This window comes from Sylvia atricapilla, chromosome 2 (assembly GCF_009819655.1).
Source record: "Sylvia atricapilla isolate bSylAtr1 chromosome 2, bSylAtr1.pri, whole genome shotgun sequence".
In the NCBI taxonomy this organism is placed as follows: domain Eukaryota; kingdom Metazoa; phylum Chordata; class Aves; order Passeriformes; family Sylviidae; genus Sylvia; species Sylvia atricapilla.
In genome coordinates this window covers 42958926-42982893 of record NC_089141.1, presented here as the reverse complement: position 1 = coordinate 42982893, position 23968 = coordinate 42958926, and the positions used below count along the sequence as shown (strand labels likewise).

The following is a 23968-nucleotide window of genomic DNA, read 5'->3' as shown; positions in this document are numbered from 1 at the left end:
AAATTAAAGTGTAGTAATTTGCATTAATTCCATCAACTTCTAAATACTTGTATCTAACACTTACCAGAAAAATTCATTGTCCCAAATGAAGATAAAATGTAAATATTGGAACTATTACCTGCATAGTTCCTGTCATGGGTCTTCCCATAGATGAAGTTGAAGTTGCCTTTGACTACAAAAGTAAGTAGATTGTTTGAAATTGTCATTCACAAAGCATAAGAAGCCTATGTATGGTTTTCTCAACAACAAATTTTAGAAGTTGAGCTAACTCGCACATAAGTTCATAGCAAAGTTCCCATTTATAATACTCATATGCAATATGCTGCCAGTGCCTGGCAGACTTAAACACGTTGAATACTTCAGTTAGCACAAATTCACAATAAAGGTTTTTTTTATGTTTTTGGATACTTCTGTGAGCCCTTTTAAAAAGAAATACATAGAAAATTATCTGAGGCAGCATACTTTCCATTAATAAATTATTGAAATTGCTACCTTGAAATTGAACAAGAAATTTACACAAAATACTTCAGTAAAATTGCGTGTAGAGCCGATGAAATCTGTCACTGTATTAATCTCTTAAGCTATATTTTCATGCAGATTTATTTTATCAGTACATCTAAGTATAGCAAATAACACAACCAACTTTTTCTGATTCAACTAGAGATGCTTTAGAGCCCATATTCTTCAAGACTTGATTTCACCTGAACTTCTAGAAAGCTTTCACTAGCCCAAATAACAGCCTATTCAGTTCCTCCTGCAAGTGAACCCTTGGAGTCTAATGCCTTATAGAGTACAGAAGATTTGCAGAATGGTTCAGGAGAAAAGAAAAACACTAGTAACCATGCCTTGACCAAGTGCAACGTTGTGAATTAAAACTAATGAACAGATGCACTTCACTGGAATGAAATTCTTAATTCAGAAGGGCTCACTTTGTGTGTGGAATTAAATGGTACATTTATATTTTGCAAATGACATTTTCATTAAGGATACAACAGAACAAAAACCTGCCCCAAATCCAGTAGCTAGAGGTCTTGGACTTGATGTACCAGGAATATTGGCTGTCACCTAGGTAGGAAAAAAAAGAATCAAACAAAAAAAACCCTCCAATTAAAACCTGTATGTGTCAATTACTAGTATTTCTACATAGCAAGATCTACATTAATGCAAAGTGTTTTAAAAGGTACTTACAAGAGGTCTTCTTCCATGACTTGTTCTTGCTGCCTGTTGAAAAGCTACATCATTTTCTAAATCCTAGAAAAGATAAAAGCATTAAGCCTTTTAAAACCACAATACACAAACTCACAATTCCACAACCTTCAGACTACTGAAAGCAGCTTGCTAAAAAATCAAAAATTCTTCACAAAATACTTGAAGATAACTGAAAAACAGGATTTACTGACAATAAATTACAAATATATTATTTGTCTATCTTTTTTGTTATTTTAGATTAGGAAATGTAAAAACTCGTTATTTTCTAAAAACACAGAGGAAACAGAGCCAAAGTCATAAAATACAACACAAATTTCTTTTTCCATCCAGATGCTTACTACTTATGTTGTTTCTGAAATTTGACATTAACAACTGCAATGCAAGACATTAAAACATCTCATGTCTCTCAGGTCCTGCAGCAACTCCCATGAATTGAGTTCCGGGATTTCACACAAGATACCAAGTCTTGCTAGTGGGTTTGGACCAAATGACATCACTGTTACCCAAAAGTGGTCTGCAAGGCTACTTTAAGACATCCCAGATGCTCCACCCAAAGGCACAGAGACCTGTAGCATTCCATTCTACTGTGAGCTCCTCCAGCAGCAGCACAGTAGGAAGTTAATGACCTACTGAGCACTCAGGAGACTCTTTTTGTCAGAAAACTTGTTGTTGCACACAGCCCGAGAAGTAACACATTAAATGTGCCTAAAAATAATTATGATTTTATATTTCAAAAATTCTAACCATTACGGCATCTTAGATCTGTTGAGATCTGCATCAGTGTTTAGCTGGAATAAAAAGCTATCAAAGAATTAACTATTCAAAAAGATCCCTGAGAAATTTCAAATGTTTCTTGCTAAATAAAGTAAATTCCATTTCAAAGCAGTTGTAAACTTGTATGGTACTATACCCATAAATTCTTATCTTAGTACTTCTAAGTTAAAATTCTATGAATGGGAAAGGCGGGGAGCAGCAAACATTTTACCTCTGTGTCAAACATGGGATTATAGTCATTGTAGCCAGAATAAAGATCATCTTCATTATTCTCAGGAGCCAGATGCACATTTTGCATCATTTTTCTGTGGAACATTTAACATGCCAAATGTTATCTCAGTGGGTTTATATAAACATTTAAATGTGCAAAATATAAACACTGGTTTGATCAGATGTAAAAACTAGGACTCGCCTATAAACAATATTAAACGGCACCATTTCATGGATTGATACGTTTGTTTATACTTATACCAGTTATAATTATGATTTAAAATTGTTTGAAAGACGTTTATCATTAAAACTAAATTATAATAACAAGTAACCACATTACTACTTCTAGAACGGTATCTTCCCACTGTCAGCTAACTCATGTTTAAGACAACTCATATTCTAAAGTTAGTCTTTATAGGCCAAACTATAGTCATAGTAGAAAGTCTAACGAAGGTATTTCATCTTGCTTTGAACCTTTCCTTTCCCTTTCCTCCCGCTTTCTAACTTCAACATAGCCACAGTGAAGCCATTTCAATTAAAAGGGGTTTTAAAAGCTGGCATTAAAGACGCCCCGGTTCCAAAGTCTTTCTCCACCAGTATTTCCCTGTCTAACACGGTGCGTTCTCCCGGTGGCCTCTCCCTCACGTAGCGCAGACACTGAGGTGCCTCACTCTGCCTGGCTACCTGTTTTCAAAAAAACCCGAAAAAGGCAACGTTTGCTTTCATCGATAACATGAAGTACATGCCCTTCCGCAGGCAAGCCTCCGGCAGGACGAAGCGCACGATTCCTGGGCAGCGGCAGCGGGAGGATGAGGAGCATGGGGAGGATGGGGAGGATGAGGAGGATGTTCCCCGTCGCTCCCCCGCCGTGCGCGGTGCCCCGCGGCCGAGCCGCTCCCGGCGCGGCTTCCTTCAGCGAGGGACGCGCCCGGAGCGGGGCGGCCTCGCGGCACGGGCGGGACTCGCCCTCGGCTCGGCTCGGCTCGGCCGCGGCCCGCCGGGCGCTCGGGGCCGGGCGGCGTTGCCCGGGACACGGCGGCGCTCCCCGCATGCACCGCGGCCCCGGGCGGGGCGAACCGCGGGCGGCGCCGGGCGCTGCCAGAGCCACGGCCCCGGGCGGGCGGAGCTGCCGCGAGGGGCGGGCGGAGCTGCCGCGGGGGGCGGGCGGAGCTGCCGCGGGGGGCGGGCGGAGCTGCCGCGAGGGGAGGGCGGAGCTGCCGCGGGGGGCGGGCGGAGCTGCCGCGGGGGGCGGGCGGAGCTGCCGCGAGGGGCGGGCGGAGCTGCCGCGGGGGGCGGGCGGAGCTGCCGCGGGGGGCGGGCGGAGCTGCCGCGAGGGGAGGGCGGAGCTGCCGCGAGGGGCGGGCGGAGCTGCCGCGAGGGCCGGGCGGAGCTGCCGCGGGGGGCGGGCGGAGCTGCCGCGGGGGGCGGGCGGAGCTGCCGCGGGGGGCGGGCGGAGCTGCCGCGGGGGGCGGGCGGAGAGGAGCGAGGGGCGGGCGGAGCTGCCGCGGGGGGCGGGCGGAGCTGCCGCGGGGGGCGGGCCGGGCCTGCGGCTCGGGGCGCGGAGGGCGGGCGGAGGGAAAGCTCCGCCGAGCTCCTGGACACGCGCTTCCTGTACAACCCACTACAACCCAAAACGTCACCATTTCTTCAATGGGCTGAGAAATCTGCTCTCCAAACTGAAAGGCTCAGTTAAAAACAACAACAACAACAACCAAACAAAAAACCCCCCACAAAAACACACCACAAAGTTGTTAAAGCTTCCCATATGCCATAGCCTCTGAAACGAAATTTTAAAAATCCCTACTGGCTTATAAAAAGACGATTCTCCCTGCCATCTTTACTACTTTCTCTTGATATTTTGGAAACCCTGACAAGTATCAGCTGATTTGCTCGCGGCAAATAATTTTATTCTGGAGAAAGTTTCCTATTGCCTAAATGGAAAAAAGAATAGAGAAGGGATCTCTGAACATGCCTGCAGTATTTCTGAGAGAGAAAACGTTTTATGGGACCAGCTGTAATCCCCATTGCCTTATGTCAATAGCATAAGAAAGCTGCAATGACAATATACAGTAGAGTCAGAACGCCCTTTTTACGGTCCGGGTTTGTGCACATTATGCAATGTCAGGGTGTTCTGCTGCTCACCTTTCAGCCTCAAAGTCCTTCCTGAAGTGATAAGTGCAGAGGACTGAGCGAAAGGTCTTTTTACTCTTGCTCCCAATGAGAGAGACAAAGATAACATAAAGAATTATTAAGACATTATCACTTCTTTCATTAACCTGTTCACCTTCCATGCATGAACCACTTTCACACAGAAACCTGAGACTTGAGACCTTGGACGCAAGAATCTTTATACCTGAATTTTCTGGAGTACAAGTAGTTTGCAGAATAACAGACTTAGGGTGGGAAAAGTTTTCAGCTGCATTACTTGCCACAAATAATAAACTTCAGCATAAGAAATACATATAGATTTATAGCCCCTCTTTCTCTGCCTGTGACTCATCATATGTAATTGAACCTATGGTTTTTAGGTTTTTCTTATTGTTGCATTAATTTTTTCATTGATGCATTAATATATACCTGAGCAATTGTGGTAGATTGTGTAGTAAGAGACCTAGCTCTGGTGTCCAGCTTGTCCATATTGGAGACCTGGGCATACTAGTGCCAAGTGCTATTCTGACATTTCAGCCCAAATATCTAGGCCAGTGAAAAGAAAGCACTGTGTCAAGGAGGCAGTGCATCTAACTTGTAAATGAAGTGGTGCCAAGGCAACCCTGGAATCTGACCATGTTCCTATTGTCAAACGTCCTTACCCTCTAAAATTTGGTATATAAACTCAGCCTTAAGTACCCCTGGCCTGTATGGACTCTGACCATACTGGGAACATGCCCTGGCCCAGGTCCTGAGACCTTGCATTCCAGCTGCTACTTCTGACATATTCACAAGAATATGAGCCTCTCAATGACTTCGGTCATATTTCTAAAAGCTGTGTCAATCAACAGGGTTGTGGTGGGGGTTTTTTCTGGTGCTATGAAGTATAAATACACCTTAATACATGAAGATTTCACACAAACCCTCAATATCTCAGGTTCTTTTGTGGCAACACAGGGCTTGTCCATGAGTAAGGATTCATGGGTTGTGATCATCAGACATCACCTAACTAGATGATGTTACAGTAAGAAACAGTAAGTAATGGTTAAGATGATGTAATTGTATTTGTTGGCTAAATCTAGAGGGCAATCTAGAAAGTGAAATTGCCAAACAAAACAAAACAAAAAACCACAAAAAATACCCCACAAAAAACTAAAGTAAATTTAGTGTAGAGTCCAAGTAACATTGTATGCTTTAAATTCCCGATCATTTTAAGTTGGATTAAACCATGACTAAATGCTCCACATCAGTCCTCTGACTGGCATCAGGTTACATACTTGTGCAGCTGAAGCAAACTGCTAATCTGATGAGGTTTTCCTTCAGTCACTATTCAAGACATCAAGTACCTGATCCAGTGAATTCAGTGAAAATTTAAGACAGATTCAAGAGACCATGAAGCTATACTCTTAAATAGAAATTTCTTTGCCTTTCAATACATGGTGTATCTGCCTTTTTCCAGTGGTAACTTTGCAAATAAGGACTCAGACAAACTGAGTCCTGTTCCAGGACCTACTAATTTGGGTTCAGGGGTTACTGGCCATGGTCTGCCTGTTATAATTGCTGTTAGTGTGTACCTTTTGTAATCGCTGTTAGTGTGTACCTTACCCTTGCTCTGCCAGTTAACTGTTCGTCTGATCAAACACTGATTGGTGTTTTTCTGAATTGAAAATGTAATTCTCCCACTGTAATCTTTAAAAAAATATTTTTCTAGAACTGAATTCTGGACTGATCAGGTCTTTGGGATTTCTTGCTGTCATGCAGAAACCATTTAAGTAGCTTGACTGCCACAAACAGTGAAGCTGCATTTAACTCCTCCTCGAGGACCTAATGCATCCATTCAGTATACTGTTTGAAAACAAAATAATGTATATAAGACCACAGAATATGTGAATTGGAAGGGATCCACAAGGATCATCGAAGTCCAGCTTCTGGCCCTGTACAAGACATCCAAAGGATCACACCATGTCCCTTTCTATGTTGTGCTATATGTTGTAGTTTGGGTTTAAAATGCATTTGCAACATGAAAATTATCTTCTTAACAGGTACTTTTACTATTGAACTGTATAATTCTATCTAATTTTGTTGAACTGTGCTTTAGTAGTATCTACTTTATTACTTTTTACTTTCTTATTTCTTCAGATTGCTTCTTAAAGAATCAGCATTTTAACAATACTGGTAGTATTTGCATCACGCCATCTGCACTTTGAAAGACCACCCAAATTAACAGCACAAACTACTAACAATAATTAAAATTAGAGTTTTAATTGTAACATCATTTCAATGTAACCACTAGTTATAACACAGTATGCAAAACATTAGTTAGAGCTCTACAGAACAGCAATAAAATTATTAATTAAAGATATCTTTTTAAGGCATTACATTTCTTGAACCATCTGTATGTAGTAGCAACAGATCATAGTCCATTACCAAATAATGTGCTTTCTGGCTTCTCTGGTGAACAAGTAATGTATTAAACAGATCTAATACTTAACAAATGTGAACTATGCCTCTGTTTTTATTCCACACTACAAGCTCAGGCTAGAACTCTCTGTATTTTAAAAGCATACCATTCCTTTATTTTCTCCAAGGGGGAATTCCCATCTCCTTCATATTCCACATCCCCATGGCTCAGAACTAGTGAGAGTTATTTCCCCTTGCTTATTACACGACCCTTTTATACCACCCTGCTTCTCCCCTGCAGTAAATCCACCCCTCTGTGACCAGTAGCAGATTTCAGCTCTGCCCGTGGGGCAGCACAGGAGGAAGCTCCATAGAAAGAAAGTAAAAACATAGAGGGATCAGCTGTGCAGCTCCCAACACAAGTCAAATCTGCCTCTATGCCTATTTGGCTTTGAAGAAACAATACATATACTGGTGAGTGCCTATTTGCTCCACCTGGGCCTCTCCTGCTGCCAGTACAGGCTCTACTTTTCATTCCCTAATGGAGCCCAAGTCCTTTCACCGTGTTATTGGTTGGTTATGGTTTTGGATGTTTCGGGGCTTACAGCACCTTGTCCTTCCCATGTGAATTGCAGAAGAGGGAGGAGAATGACTGCCCCTAACTCATGGAGACACAAGAACTGGGCCTAAAATTCTTATGCTACTACACAAAAATTAAACTTCTACTTTGTTTTTTAAATAATATTTTCTTCCCTTGATTTACACTTCTGAGAATTTTACTATTTATTCTTTCCTTTTTCTTGCAAACTTCTCTCTCCCCTTTTGATCTAGTTTGGACATATCAGTGTGTCTGATCACTGAAGATGCTGGGAATGTGGCTATGGTCATACCCTAATTTTGATTAAGTAATGCAGAGCTATGGGGCTTTGTCACTAATATATGGATAACAACAACAACAACAACAATATTGTTCTAATTTCATTGCCATAGATTTGTTTTGTTCACCCCTAGAACTAAAAGGCCCTTGAAACTGTTTTTATCACAGCTGTGATTAGCTCTCAAACCCTTGCAGTAACACTCCCAAACTGAGCTTTTAATTCTCTGGGTCCATTTGCAGATCTGCAGTGGCTTTTGTCTCTTAGTCTATTGCTGATGACAAGTAAGGTATAAATACACATCTCAGGAGGTCAAAGAGTATTGAAATAACCAGTAAGTACTTCAAAGTGGAAATGATGGTAAAGTTGTTCTGAAGGCCATTTTTCTCAAGCCCAGGTGACATTACTTTTTTGTTCTAGGAATGTACAATTTTTTTCTTTGAAGTAAAAACCTGAGTTCACGAAGTAAATGTACACTGTTAGCTTCAGTTATGCTCTGGCTATACAAGGTATTTGTGTTTAGAGAATGTGCCAAGTCATGCCATTTTGAATTAGTCTGCAAAGGAGCAAAATTTGTAAAACCTTAAAATGCTGCTTTCTACACCAGTCTACATAAGCCCTGAGCAGCAGAAGTGGCACAGCATCCTTACACTCTTCTGTCCCACTGCCTTAAATCTTCCCACGGCCTGGTTTACTGCCATTTTACTCCACTAACAATGCCCAGCTATTGGCATATCTCAGGTTACATCGGTGGTGTTAAGGTCAGGTGGCCAGGGAGATAATAGTTTGGTTTTCTGCCTGCTATCTGTTGAGCAGTCTTCATGAATATATAATTTTGACTTCTCCATCTCGTTGTTGAATGTGACTGGAATTAGCAAAGTGCCAGTGAGAGGGCAGATGTACCAAATTATTATGTTGGCCTTATTTTTTTTTCCTTGGAGAGCAGAACAAATGATAAGCTGAGCAAAGTTTCAAGCGATAGGCAAAGGTTCACTGGAATTCATCAGTAACTACCAAACCTTTATTCTGGGATCAAATATATTACTGTACAACAGTTTGGGCTTTTTTTCAGAAAGACAATAAAACTTAAAATTATTTCTTGGCTATATTAGGAGTACATTAACATAATCTTTGATACAAATTAAGCGTTTAAAATGTTTTCTCTCCGTGCCTGGGGAGCGGCGGGGGCGGGACCCGGGGGCTGCGGCCGTGGGAGACACTCCGGCCCCGCCCACCCGCCCCAGGCCCCGCCCACCCGCCCCAGGCCCCGCCCACCCGCCCACGGCCCCGCCCACCCGCCCCAGGCCCCCGCCCACCCGCCCCAGGCCCCCGCCCACCCGCCCCAGGCCCCGCCCCAGGCCCCGCCTACCCCCCAGGCCCCCGGCCCTGCCCAGGCCCCGCCCCGGCCCCGCCCCCGGGGCGGTGACGGCCGCGGAGCCAATGGGCGGCCGTGACATGGCGGGAGCCGCGGGCGGGGCGGGCCGGCACAGGGCAGAGGTGGCTGATCCCGCTGCCCGTCCCGTGTCTGCCAGTCGCGGCCGCCGCAGCCATGGAGCCCTCGCAGGTTGCCATCATCGGCAGGTAAAGGCTCTCGTCGCCCGCGGGCGGGGGCAGCGCCCCGGGAGGAGGTGCCAGCCCGGCGCGGAGCCTGTAGGACGGATGCCCGCGGCGTGCGAAGGGGCTTGGGCGCCGTCTCCCGGCTCGGCCCGGCTTGCGGGGAGGGGGTCTGGGGACTCGGTGCCGGGTACGGCCGTGCCTCAGCTGTCCCCAGTGCTGCAGCCGTCGGATGTGACAGCGAGGTGCTGGCTCCGGGCGGGCGGTGGGTTTTGCCCGGCTGCGGGGGCGCGCTGCTGCTGGATCTCGGGAAGTGAGGGGGGATGCACCTGCTTGGCTCTACTTAGAGTGCTCTTTGTTTAAGCACCTGACAGCTCTGTGCTACTTGAACACAAACAGCAAATAAACATCTTTACCGAAGTAAGTCACCCTTTAGGTCCGAAAGGCTGCTGTCCCTTTTCATTGCAATGCCTTGTGTATGTGTGTAAGTGCGAGAGGAGTGGAGAAGTCTAAGCACTGCTTAACATCCTGTTTGTCAGCTATGTCGGGAAACTCCTAAATTAGCCTTAGAAACTCCTGAAGTGATATTAACTTGCCACAAAAGTCCGCAATATTTCTGGCTCGTGGCATTGTTTCATCTTCTCATTGAACTGAATCTATAGTTCTTGAACAAGAGTCTGGAGGGGAGCGGAGATACGTGCGAGATAGTAACAGTCCCCTGTGCACCCCTGCACAGTGATGCTACAAGCGTGGGCTGCAGCAAACGCTATTAGCACGACTGCTTGAAGCCTCAGGTGGGAGTCCCGGTGCTGCTGTGTGACACTGACCAAACTGGCTCCTACTGCTGGTGCTCACAGAAACTTGCCTGCTGTGGCTCCTGAGGCACTACTGCAGGTTTTGGTAGCACCTGCAGAAGTTGTGTGAGCAGATGTGGTTGTTCTATCTTCCTGAAGATAGATACTTTATCTATCACTGGGCTTAAAATGACAGTGCCTAAAGTGTCTAAAAGCACTGTCTTGGGGTCAGCTATGCTAACAGCAGGTTGTAATGATGCTGTCATGTACAATGCAGTAATGGTGCAGGCCTGATACCTACCATCAACTCGCTTTTTGTGCTCTGTGGTTCAAAAGCAAAACCCTCAATCCTAAAAACCCGAGTTAAAGTGAAAGAAAAAATTTTGTGTGTTTTAAGAAAATTTAATTTATAAGTGCAGTTTAGAGAGGTTATGCTATTTCCTAAAGGTACTGGTAGCTCAGATATGCTTATGTCAGGTTGAAGTGATTCAAATGCTTTTTTTTTACAAATACTGGTTAGCCAGGAGGCTACAGTAGCGAACAAACCTTGACCGTGCCTATTCTGTAAGTTTGTTCTGTTGCTTGCCTCAGAATTGATGAGCTCTGGGCTTACTACAGAGAAGCTGTTTATTTTTAGTTTTAAGTGGTAGGTTTTGAGTGAGACCTTACTCTGTGCTTAGCAGCACTAAATGCAAAGCTTCACTTTTTTTGTTTTTTTTGTCCCAGTTATTTCCACTGATTCCTGCTATTTCTTGAAACTTCCTATTTTGATCCTTTTTTAAAATACATAGTTAAACCAAAGGCTGAGCATGTTCCTGTTTTTTCTTCCTGCTTTTCTCATCTACCTTATTACTTTATCTCTGACTTTTGCTCCCCTTTAATCTTTTACTGATGCCCTAATAGCCTTGAATTTTTCAGTTGCCAGAGATCACTAAAGTTTAATGCTGCAAATACAGTGATCTTGGAAGTAAGAGGAAATGCATGTAATTATCAAAATCCCCACTGTAACAGTCATGGATATGGAGTTCTGATCTTGCCTCTGTTATAATTTTTTTCCTAATTTTTTTGTGATTTCAGGTTTACTTAAGCTTGTGACACTGTGCCTTGGTGCTTCCTTTTGAAAAGACTGCTGCCTGCTACATATCTAATGAAGTTAAAACCTGCATTGCTTTAAGAGAGATAATAAAATTGTCAGTTACTACATATTTCGTCCCTGAATTGCTCAGTAATATGATTTCACCAAAAGATGTAGGCAGACTGCTCCTGTGTGTATCCAGCATGATTAATGCTTCATCTAAAAATAAAGGTAGTGCTAGAGGTGGCTAGGTGGAAAAATAGTATCAAACCCATGCTCAGTTGAGATTTTTTCCCCTTTTTATGTGCTTGTGGTACTTTCTGAATTGCTGAGGGCCTGTGACTTGAGTAGCTGGGCCTTGGGTTTTCTGATCACCTCCGGAGCAGGATCCTGCAGACTGGGATCAGTGGACTGCTGCCTGTCTTCAGTCTATGAACCGACCAAATCTCTGTAACATAAATGCCTTAATCAGCTCCAGTTTTAGCTTGTGACTGACAAAACTGTTGGTGATTGAATCCAGTATCCCCAAGTAGTAGTTCCTCCTATTTGAATTCTGCTCTCCTTTTTCTGTTATGCTTTGGGTTTTTTCTTCCCCATTATTTTCGTTCCAGCTTTTAGAGAAGCTGCTGTACACATCCAGCAAAGGGGATTTATCTGTTAGAGAGATTTGTTTCTCATCAGTATGTAACTGATCTTTTTGTCAAATATTGAAGTGTCCAAGCTCTGGTTTGGCTTTTTCAACACTTTCAAGATCTCGTTCCCCCTATTAAATCCTGGTTTATTCATTGATTGATTGTTTGGTTTTTGTTTTTTTGTTTTTTTTGCAGTGGACTCATTGGTCGCAGCTGGGCCATGGTGTTTGCTGCTGCAGGCTTCAAAGTGAAACTTTATGATATTGCACAACAGCAGCTAACAAGTGCACTGGAAAATATTCGGTAGGTTAACCTGACTTGAAATTACTGGGGTTGGAATGAAACTGTGGGATTTTTACAATTATGAATGCATAGCCATATCTTGTTATTTCTGGGAGCATAGATTTTAGGCTTTGAAGAAGGCTCTAACTTGAAAGTACAGGCTGAGATCTGTGCTTCCAAGTGTCACTGACACTTCTGAAGAGAAATTTAATTTTTAAGTTATTCAAAATTTTAAATTTAAATTCAATTTATAAAAATAATGCTATATTTAAAATATGTGAAGTTAAGAGTTTTTGCACAGAAAGACAACAACGACCCTTTCAAAGTGGAGGTAGGTGAAGATGGATTGCTGAGAAGCCCTGCTACAATTGCTAGCATTTTATGACTGGGTTTTATACTCTTAAATTGGTTGTTTTCCATCCTAGGAGAACAAGTTGCTAGTGTCACTGATCAGTTATAGTTGAAGTAGAAAACATCTATGGAGAAGGAGTGCCAGTTTGAGGGTGTGAAGGTCACATCACTCACACCAGCTGAGTCCAGGAGGCCTCTTCTGGGGTCTTCTGTTGCCCATGGCACTGTGGCTAAAGCCTCCTGCTTTTGCTGCTACATGAGCTGCAAGTTCAAGTCTTTGCCTGTCTGCTCCCTTCCCCCAACCTTCAATGCCAACAAGTTAATTACCTATTCAGTCACTCTTTACTGGATTTCTTCCAAGTGTTTCTCTCACCTTCCCTTGAACTGATAAAAATACTTCTGTGGCCTCCTTACCAAAGGACTTTATGTTCTGCAGATTTACTGCTCGCTGCGTGAGGAGCCATTCCCTTGTGTTTGTTTTGAACCTGGCACCTAAGTTGCTTTGACCCTTAGTTCTTGTGTTAGAAGGAATGTCTGCTTGGTCCTATGCACTGTCTTCTTGCTGGGCATGAAAAAACAGCTTTTATCTGCCTGTGAGAGAGGTTGAAAGTACATTTATAAAGTGGTTCTGTGCACAACCTTATGTTGCTGTGTCAGGATTTAATGCTGGACTTCAGATGTCTTCACAATTAGCATCAGCCTACATGCATCAGCTCTCACTTCATGAATCCTCATGACATAATGTCAGCTTGTGTGTCAGCTGTATGGGGTATAAGGTGCCCCTTAAAAAAGGTTGTGGCGTGTTGCATCCTAATTGTTTTCTGTAAAAAGCCTTAAAGCAAACAGGAGTGACTTCAGGAACACCTTGTAGATCAGTTCAGTTGTTGGCATTCAGAAGTTAACAGTGTGTGATATCTAGTGAGATCTGCTAAAAAAAGGCTTGATAACAAAAAAAGGGAAAATCTATCCCCTCTTCTTTTTCTTTCCAGGTAGATGTTAGACCAAACATCTCTGTTGCATCACTTAGATGACACAAACTTTTGATTTTTTTCAGAGTTGCTGTCATAGTGATAGCCATGATGAGGTTCTGGATTATTAGCTGGCAGTTTTGTGGTGTTCATTACTAAAGCCAGCACTTGCCCCAGATTTTTTCTATATGTAATAACAAGATGAGGATGTTAGCCTTCCAAGGTTTTCAGCTTGAAAACATGAAGTATAGAATGTTATGAGTAATAGGATAGAGTCCTATTTGAGTGGGTCTGTACAGTTGTGTGCCTGCATGTGCTCTCCTGTAGGAGTTCACAGAATCACTGAATGGGTAGTGGTTGAAGGGAGCTCTGGAGGTCATCTAGTATAACTTTCCTGCTCAAGGAAGGTTTTATAAAGCTCCTTGTATCCAGACAGCTTTTGAATAGCTTTATGAAAGTGACCCTACAATCTTTCTGGGCGAGCTGTTCCTGTGTTTAGTTACCCTTGCATTAAAGAAGTTCTTTCTCTTGTTCAGGTGGAACTTCCTGTATTCCAGTTTCTGACTATTGTCTCTTGTCCTATTGCTTGGCACCACTGAGAAGAGCCTGGATCCATTTCTTGACATCACTATTTCAGATGCTTATAGACATTGTTGAGGTCCTCTGTGTTGTCTCTTCTCAAGGCTAAACAGGCCAAACTCCATCAGCCTTTCCTTGTAGGAGAGATGCTCCGGCACCTAAATCATCTTCATAACCCTCTGTGTCTTTGTCTGTGTACTGAGGAGCCCAGAACTGGACAGAGCACTCCAGATGTGCCTCACCAGGGCAGAGCAGAGGAGCAGGATCTCCCCCCTCAACCTGCTGGGACTGCTCTTCTAATGCACCCCAGTGTCCCTCTGTCATCTTGGCCACGAGGGCACTGCTGGCTCATGGACAGCTTGTTGTGCACCAGGACCCTTAGGTCCTTCTCCAGCAGGTTGGCCTCCAGCCTGTATTGGTGCCTGGGGTTATTCCTTGTTGAATTTCAGAAGGTTCCTCTCTGCCCATGTCTACAACCTGTCAAGGTCCTTCTGAAGGGCTGCACAGACCTCTGGGGTATTGGCCACTCCTCCCAGTTTGGTGTCACGAGTGAAAGTGCTGAGGAGGCACCTGTCCGTTCATCCAAGTTTCAAGGCGTGTTCACTTGAGTTCAAGGCAGGTTTTGCCTTTTACATAAGATGTTCTTAACTTATAATTAACTTGTGTACTTTGGCTATTGTAACACTCTAGTTAAAAAGCCTAGTTTCATGAAACATAGCTGTTGTGACAAGAATACAAGCTACACAGTTTTTTCAACCACTCTTTTAATGATTGTATCTATCAAAACATGGTCAAACTTCTTGGCAGTCATTTCATAGCACACAACCTGCAGTAATTCACAAGTTACTGCTGTGATACTTCTGTAAGAGTTGGAGCTTGAGCAGGTAATGTGTGCTCACAGGAGAGCAGCAAGGGAATGTCTGTTTGATAGTGCGAGCTGGTGACTGGTTCTCTGAACTTGATGTAACTTGCTTTCCTTTTCCCCTCCAAAAAGCAAATACTTTTTTTGCTAAAAGAGATGGTACTTCTTTGATGGCAGAAGTGATACTTAATTACTTTGTGTGGTTGCCTTTTAGTCTGTTGACCTATAACTCATTTCCTTTTGTATAAATTCAGAACATCTCGGGGTCTGCTCTAATGGAACAACCTTTTGTTCTGCTGAAGAAACCAAACTAATGAACACCCTTGTACCACACTGGACCTACTGAATGCATGCTCTAGTAGCATGCCTTGGGAAATGTAATTTTTCATATCCAGCATGCTTTTTTCTGCATTAGTGTGACTCTGGTTTGAATGCAAGATTGCTGAATTTTGAAAAACTGAGAATTAGAGTAACAAGTAGTATCCTATTCCTGAAGGTAGTCCTAAAACATACGGTGCAGAAATACTTTAGTGCGTGCCTCTCTGTCAAAAATAAATTTATGATTCTTGTAACATGTAAAATTTTCCAAGTAGTTACTGTGCTATTGTTCTAGACATAGTTATTCTGCTGGTAAAGATTGATTAATTACCAGGCTTACTGGCTTAGTCTTCCAGTCTGTCTTATGTCTTGCTTTGTCATATTGGTCCTGTATATATCAAGGGCAAAATGCAGCTTGGCTTAGGTCTTCTTTGATAGTTTTATATATCTCCTTTGAGGGGAGAACTTCTAACTAGATGATTCTTTTCAGAACACAGTTGCATACTGAGTGTCTGATGCTGGCACACTAAGGTTGTGCTAAATCGTAGGCTTGATTCTACATTTTGATTTTTATCTCTGCCCACCCACCATGCCCAAAAGTGCAATTAACTAGCGTGGTAAAACTGCTTCACTTGAAGAGCTAACTAGAGAACATATTGATAGGCTTTGGAAGGGTATAGATTCCACCTTCACAAAGGTTCTGTCTGACTGTTCTGTCTGAGTGAGTTGAAAACACCTCCAAAAGGAAATGTCTTTTCACCTCATTCCTGCTTGGTAGCCAGTCCCCTGGGCAGCTGGAACATATGATTGCAGTAAGGGTGATTTGTGTAATTAGTAAAGTTGTGTTTTAAGAACAGTGATGGTGCTCACATTTGCCTGGTATGCAGAGTAACAGGCTGTCCAAGGAGTCGGTGAGATCTCCTTTCCTGAAAGCTTTCCAGCTTGGCTACACAAAACCTCCTTGGTCTATTCTGTGTCAGGCTAAACATATGGGACCAGTGATGTTTTGGTTTGTTGGTTTGTTTTCACCAGCTACTATCTAATTTATCAGACATCTCTAGATGGTAGTGGATTGACTGGTGAATAGTTCTAGTCTTTGGGCAACAGCAGCTGGCAGAACTTGTGAAGAACAGGGCTGGTGTTTTCTTCTCTTCCTTCCTGTTAGTGTGAGCAGTATGGTTGTGATTAAGCAGTCTTAATTCTATTAAGTATTTGCTGATCACAACAGTGTGTGCTGAGTACAACTTCCCAGTAGTGGCTGTGGATAAAGGTGAGGCAAGTGGGGTATGAACAAGATGAGTTAAATGCTTTCAGGGTCCTTCTTGTAAAGACTTGTAGAGTAGGATTTGTAACCAGAAGCATTTCAGGCATTTTATGTGATTGGGATAGTTCCCATAGATTGGATGCCTTATCCTGAAGAAAATACTAGCCCAGTTGTCAGAATAGTGCTGTGGGGCAGACAGGTACAACAGTAAAACTCTGGAGGTAGATGAAGCATAAGCTCAAAAAGGAAGTAGTATTTTCTTATGGGTGTGAATTCTTCATTCTTCAAAGACCTTGCAGGTATTGAGTGAAAGTCTCTGAGCTGCACACACAATACAGCTGCAGAGTGAAGTTATGGATGTGGCTGCAATGACCGTAGTTCAGGGTCATCCTAGGGGCGATGTCCTAAGAATTTAGGCTGTCATCGTTAAAAAGTCATCCAGTAGAGGTCAGTGGTGCACTGCTGTATGTACAAACCTTTGCGTCTTAATATATGGTCTCAGGGAATGGTGGTTTCCCACAGTGCCGTAGCAACCTAATACCCCATAGAAATATAAAGATGGTTTAGTGTTTGAAAGACTAGAACTTTTTTTCTGGAACAAAACAACCAGAATGGCAATAGGTGCAAAAAATGAAAATTTTCTAGGAAGGAAAGCCAAAATTCAAGTAATGACATTTCTTGCTCCATGTTTTAACTGACCTAAATGCATGGCTAATATGAAGATTGGTTATGTTAAAAGTAATGGTTTTTGTTAAGGAGTAAAAAAGGTCAATCCAGCCTCAAATTCCAAAGGTGATGATGGTAGTTTTGGAGGTTAACTTAGAAATGGTATTTGGAGTGCATCCTGTATTGTTAGCTGTTTATGACAGAAAAGCAGAAATGCGGGATGGTTATCACTGGCAGAGAAGGAAAGATATGGAACAGGAGATGGGTACTTCAAGCTTCTGCAAGAGCTTGGGGAAGAAAAATACAAGCCAGATCTCAAGCCAGATCTGTGACTCGAGCTTTTTTGAATTGTTCAGTCACCGATCATGTACGGTAATTTTGGAGAACCTGGGAGGATGAGACAAATGTAGTATTGCAATGAGAGTGAACAAGAGCTTCACCCTCTACTTCAAAGAAGGAAGTAATTCTGATATGATCTCTTAAAATGTAACTTTTGTTTTGTTTTGTGTGTTTTTTTAGTTTGGTTTGGGGTTTTTTTTCAAGCATGTGAGCAAGAGTATGCTGGATATGGGCAAGAGCACCTGGGAAATGAACTTCTAACTAGTGGATAGTAAAGACCTTTTGAATTACTCATCTTGCCTCATAAGGTGTGAGGGAACCAGAAGTTTGGTATCTCTAGCTTAGGGCACCTGTTTCTTTCCAGATGGAGCACTGGCACCTTTAGTGCTGGAAACCTTAAGTGTTGAAGTTTCTGCCCAGCATGCTGTGACCTTGGGAAAGGAAGCTGAAGATCCCTCTTTCCTATTCTTTGCCATAAATTGCTTAAGAAGTAGAAGTCTGTGCTTTTCAGCCATCCATTTGCTGTGTCCTTTAATTAAGTTGGTAGTAAGAATAAAGGAATTTTTTTGGTTACTACTGTTCATTAGGTCAATTTCCTCGTGTCTTCATGGGGATGAGCAGTTTTTGCTGAACAATAGCCAGAGGCTCAGAGGAGTTCTGTCTTGAAACTGATGAAAATGGAACTGAATTAACCATAATAAAGACTACATCATAGAGCTTTAGGTTGATTGTGATTAGACAGTTTAATCCCAACTAATTTCTGTGGCCATTGTTCCTCTAAGTGGCTTGTAATAGTTTTAAAAAATGGCTTGCTTGTTCTGGATGTTTGAGGGCTTCAAACTGCGGGAACCGTTTCTGGAGAAATGGCATGTCCTCTCCCAGCCTCAGTGTGTACTTGAGCATTCATTTCAAGTATAGTAACTATTTGAATTTTTCAACACTTATTCTGTAGTCATTAAAAAACCCAAAATGTAGTGAGATGGTTTTTAGGAAGGACTCATGCCTGTATTGAATGTATTTATTTGTTTCTATACTGGTAAAGAGGTGTTCCTACAGTGAGGCTTTGTAGCAAAAGAGCTGTTTGTAAAACTAGATGAAGTATATTAAAGGGACCTTGCTTCCCATTAAGTATGAGCAAAACCACCCTTTTGCTGATTGTGCACCATTTAAAACAAATTTGAAGTGGTGACAGTCTTGCATCCAGGTGTAGATATTGGCGCTGTCTGTGCTTGAGGAGAAGAAAAACCTTTGATAAGATAGGGGAGGAAGGAGAAATGACTGAAATTAACCTTTATATTTTTGAATTTGGATGTATGCAGTGGCATGACAAATAGTACAGTATGTGGTTTGTTAAGAAGTTTTTTTAAAAAATTGATGGTGGCTCAACAATGCTAAAGTGTTTAAATGAGTCTATGTTGTTTCTGTCAGCGAACAAATGAAAGAGATGGAGAAGTCAGGAGTCCTGAAAGGAGCTTTGAGTGCAGACCAGCAGTTTGCTCTCATTAGCGTCTGTACAGACCTGAAGGCAGCAGCAGAGGGTGCTACTTTCATTCAGGTAAGCAAAGATTTGCTAACTCCTAGCAAACGGTTCAGAAAGATGATTAAAGCTGTGCTATGGGCACTGGAGAGTTCAACTCCCTGACCCCATAAGGATTATAGTCATGCTTGTTAAAGTTCTTTCTAGCCTGGTATCCTGACGTGGGAGATCATGCCTCTTTGCAGAATTTCCCTACACTAGTCCTTGCAAGTTTATTCTGTGTTACGGGGGAAGAGGCTGGCAGCTAAGCTGAGAGGGAATTGCTGACGTCCATGTAGAATAATGACCGTACCTGTTAAAAGGATGAATGTGAAGTGAAAGTTGGCAGGAGATTTTGGGGGACAGATTATTTCTTAGGGAGTGCCACACGTTCTAGAACTGGGTCTAAAATGTGTTTTTTCCTCTCCAGGTACCTAATGAAGGCAAGGAGTATGACATACAGGGTGACTATTCTGTCTGTGGGGCAGTGCTGTAGCCAAACACAGCTATCCCAGAGTGTTAGGGTATTAAAACCAGGGTTGATAACATATGTTTGAAATCTGTGCTGCTAAGTAAAATTGGAATGGGGAACAAGCTGAATGAACTACTAGACCTGATAGTTAGTGGCTGCTTAGTTATTAATATGCTTACTGGATTGGACATAAGTGCAGAGAATAGGCTAATCTGGGACCATTTCTAGAATAAAGTATGAATGAGTTTTCATTAGGATTGGCATCTTCTACTGTATATAGCTCCCCAGTATTATTCCAGTGTTGTACCTTTAGCTGTCTCTACATATATTTGTGCTGCACTCAAGTTTATAACTTACACTGTTTCAGGCTGCAAATTCCCAGTCTGATCAGCTGCAACAGAACCCTAATAACAAATTGAACTGAAAGAGCACAGACTTCCTGATAATAATTCCACTGAAAGAGCACCTTTTATTCCTCCCAGTTTGGTGAAGTGAGGAGGACAGAATGGGAGGCAGGGTGGAGCCTCACACAGAAGTCAAAGTGTGAATGTACTCTAGATTTTTACAGTGGTACACTGTTTTGTGTTCAGGCCTTTTCTTCATAACATGACACTATATATTGTGACCCCCAGTATCTTACTCTTCCATCACTAATGAGCTCAGAACTTGTTGGTTCATAGTATTGTGTTCATGCATGTATTACCTAATTCTGCTGAGTTTAATTTGCAAATTTATTGTCTAATCACTCAGTCTTGTAAAGTCCTTCTGCAAATGTTTGTGGCTGTTATAATGATGGCCAGCTTTTAGGTCATTTGTGAATGGATGTAACAGTGGGCACAGCTATCTATGAAACAGCACTAGCCAGCCTATTCTAGTGAGTAAGAACTGATTGTTCTTCCTACCTGCTGCTTGTGAAGGCTGCCTTCTTGTTTCCAGTATTCTCACAGTTCTTCTTGGGTTTTTTTGCTGTTTCTTACTACCTGGTATATCCATATAGTGTTCTTACTTTCTCCATATGCTACCTGTAAGGATCTGATTGAACCTTCTTAGTGCCAACTTTGTATCTTTTTAGCATTCTGACTTCTATTTTACCATCTTGTTGTGAAGCTGTGATGGAGTTCTTGGGTCTTGTTGCTGTGGCAGGGATGTTAAGTTTTGGTATGCTGTTGGTCCCATGAGAGAGGGTCTTTGGCATGCCATGTCAGATTAAATCAAGGCCTGCATCCTTCTCCATCACTATCTGTTCATTTACAAAATGGGCATTGGGCAAACATTTCAAAATCAAAGTAATTTTCTGTTAGAAGGAACCTGTGGAAGTCATCTGGCCCAACCCATTGCAGGACCAACTTGCATCAACTTGCACAGAACTTGTGCAGTTGAGTTTTGGATAAATACTTCTGGTCTCTATGGGTAACTTGTTACAATGTTTGATTACTGTCATTGTGCAACTTTTCCCAAATATCTAATTGGATGTCTCTTGCAACTTCAGTCTCTTGCCTGCTGTCCTACCAGCCTGCACATCAGAGAACCTGTGTGTTCCTTTCAGGTGGCTGAAGACAGCAGTGTTGTGTTGGTAGTCTCCTAACAGCAGCAGCATGCTCCAGCTTTCTGCACTATTTTATGTTCCCTTGGCCCTCTTGATGTCTCCAAACATGTAGTTGTTTAGTGTATCAATAAAAATAAACAAAATAGCTGCAGTATGCCCATGAATAACAAGTCATACGTGTGAAACATGGTTGGCACTATTTGTATCAGCTCTCCAAACTATAGCCCTAAAGTTGAGTTTGATTCAAAGTGTTAACAAATGCATGGTGGAAGTGAGCAGGCAACTTACTTGAAATAGACTTTAATTTTCTCTTGAAAGAGGGTGGTGGAATAGAATGAAACAATCTAGGCTCGCAGCCTTATTTCAGCAGTGAGCAGACTACTTTATGGCTGAACCCTATTAAATTTAAGAAATGCTGCTTAGTGCACCTTTGAACATGGAAGGACAAAATGTACCAATTGTAAGTTATGAGCACAAGTGTTCTAACTTTCAGTTACTTAAAAAATAAAATATTGGTTGCATTAATCTTAGTCGAATATAGATAACTCAATTTTTATGTTTAATGATATAACCTATTGATTAGCTTACTTCAAAATTTTCATGAGACCTGCATTTCTTTACCCTGGATTTCAGTTGGTTAAATTTTAACTTCTTTTCAAATCTGGCCTTTGTAGAATAAGTCCATTTAAAGCTTTAAAAAACTTCTTGATGTTTGCCCTCCATGAGTAAATTCTTCAGACAATTGCCTTCCATGTAGTTTCCATAGGACATAACTTAAAACAGATAGGATAAAGTAGTAAAAAATGGAACTTGCTTGGTTATATCAGTGAAGATACAAAAGGGGAAAAGGCGCAAGAGATATTTAGGAAGATTGAGAAGAAAAGTTGTAACAGTAATGTCTTGAACCTTTTAAGAGGTTATATATTCTCTCTCCTGAACATTTTCGTGAAGTAACTTGTTGTGATTAGTGTGCTTTACATCAACTTCAGAAGGAAATCAGTCCGAGTTTTGCTCTCAAGCTAAGTGTTCACACAAGTTCACTTCTCAGAACTTTCCTGTGCTACTTGGAATAAGTGCATAACCTATAGAATGTATACTGCAAGTTTTTATATCATTAGAAGCTTTAATTCTGAAATAACTTTTCCATTAGCTGAAAACTAAATTAATGGATATCTTTATACTATAGTGTTCCTGGCACGGAACTATTGTGGGTGACTTAAATGTTTCTTACTTTTGTGTTTTTAGCTTTCCTGCATAAATACATGATGACTTTTGTCTTCTGTCTTTTTGTGATTATTGTGTATTGAACATGTTAGTACTCCTTTGAATATTAAAACCAGATTTTAGTGGGTATGTGTCTAGTTTATAAATAATATAAATTGAACAGAAGTCAGCGCAGCACTTGTATGATCTCTTACCACAACACTAGTAAAGCACAACCAATGGGTTTTAATTCAGCAATTTACTAGCTGAACAATAAAGTTTACTAGGTGTCAGAGGAAGATAAGATGTCTGACTATTGCTAAGATCTTAGTCTTGACATCTGAGCTGCTGTGCATTTTGGTGAGTTGCGAGGGCTGACTGGGCTGGTTGAAGATGGACACAAAAGGTGACTAAGAGATGATCTCTGAACCCATCTGTTGTGCTGTGGCATTGAACAGAGCTGACTGGGCAAGGGGATGAAGTTAAGCTTTGAACTTATACCTTGTGGTTTTGAAGTACTTAACCCTTTTTACTTCTAGAAGAACTCTGCCTAAAAGCTTAGAAGAGTTTCTTCATTTCCTGCCCCCCTCCTCCTCCCTCCCATTACACCTGCACAGACTGTTGAGCTGGTTATAACAACACTAATAGATTTTCATCCTGGTATCTTTCAGATCTTGCTGGCTCTTTCATCTTTTCCAGTTAGACATTTTTTTAAAAAACAGTGTTAACAGCTTTCAAAAAGCCTGGTGGTGCCTTCAGGGTGCCAAACCGGCATTGACTTTGGAGCTTTGACAACAGGTGTCTTGTGTATCTCATCATAAAAATTCGGTTTTGACTGTCTTACCAGTTTCTGCTTGAAGCTTTCGTTTGACTTTCCTGACAGCTTTCAAGAGCCTTTTTACTTCTGGGGATGAGGGAATGTCTGCAGACAGTGGGTGAAGATATCTTCAGCTACCCTGAGCTCATAGGCTGGAAGACCATACTGTTTTGGAGGCTCTGTTAGTCACAGACCTCTGTAAAAACAAAACTGCTGGCAGGCAAAGTGTGCAAGCATTGCAGTAACATGGCTTCTTCTGAACTGAGCCCTGGATGGACAAACATGGGTCTGTTTGTTCTCAGCTGGGCAAATACAACCTTAGGCCTGGTTTTACCCTACAGAGCTTAAACACTGGCCTGAGGCACTAAAAGTTGTGTTTTGGCTTTTGAGAGAATAGGTTTTTTAGGCTTGGGACCTGACTTGCTGTCTTTGTAGAAGTTTTGAGAAATTTCTTTCTAATTTTAAAGATTGAAATGATCAGATCTTAAAGACTTGCTGTAAAACATTTTATGAAGTCGGTATCTGAGTTGAACTGAAAGATGATGTTTAGGTAAACAGCTTGCCTGTTTCACTGCTGTGATGCTGCTGCTGAATGGACTTACATCCTCCCAAATTTTCCAACATTTATTTCCTATCCATTCTGTGCATATAACAGCTGCTGTCATCTACCATTACAGTCTTCAGTATGGTTTTGGTCCCTGATTCAGGAGGTTGTAATTGCCAAAACTGTCATCCTGCCTGACAATTAATCTTGCTCTTCAGGTTCTCTTTCATTGCTCCCTTGTCCCTTTCTGGATGGTATTGTGTTTCCATTGCCTTTCCTAGATCACTTTCCCTATTTTTCAGAGTGGATGAGATCAGGGTAGAGGAAAACAAGGAAAATCTCGTACTTTGAGGGAAGATGTAAGGAGGAGGATCAGTCAACTGGTTTGAGATCAGTCAGTCAACTAGTTTGAGATCTTATTGCCCTTTCCTGAGGACAAAAAGGATCTTCATCAGCAGCCATTGTATGTCTTTTGGTGTCAGCCATACACCATTGTATGTCTTTTGAAAGTTTTGTAGGACATGTGAGCATCATGGAAAATGATGGATCTTTTCATACCATGATACTAAC

The 23968-nt window shown here is 42.1% G+C and overlaps 2 protein-coding genes across 2 annotated transcripts in view; one reads left to right on the top strand and one right to left on the bottom strand.

The window, feature by feature from the left end:
* IFT88 (intraflagellar transport 88) overlaps window positions 1-2284 on the bottom strand; it is a 41092-nt gene extending 38808 nt beyond the window's left edge. The window contains 4 exon segments of the mRNA XM_066313046.1: window positions 119-172; window positions 1009-1065; window positions 1189-1251; window positions 2195-2284. Coding sequence (XP_066169143.1) covers window positions 119-172; window positions 1009-1065; window positions 1189-1251; window positions 2195-2284 — 264 coding nt within the window.
* Window positions 2285-9150: 6866 nt separating this feature from the next.
* The window catches only part of CRYL1 (crystallin lambda 1), a 50548-nt gene continuing 35730 nt past the window's right edge, over window positions 9151-23968 (top strand). Inside the window, exons 1-3 of the mRNA XM_066313043.1 lie at window positions 9151-9197; window positions 11867-11974; window positions 18729-18855. Of these exons, the coding sequence (XP_066169140.1) occupies window positions 9166-9197; window positions 11867-11974; window positions 18729-18855 (267 nt within the window). The 5' untranslated portion in view covers window positions 9151-9165. The remainder of the gene's footprint in view (window positions 9198-11866; window positions 11975-18728; window positions 18856-23968) is intronic.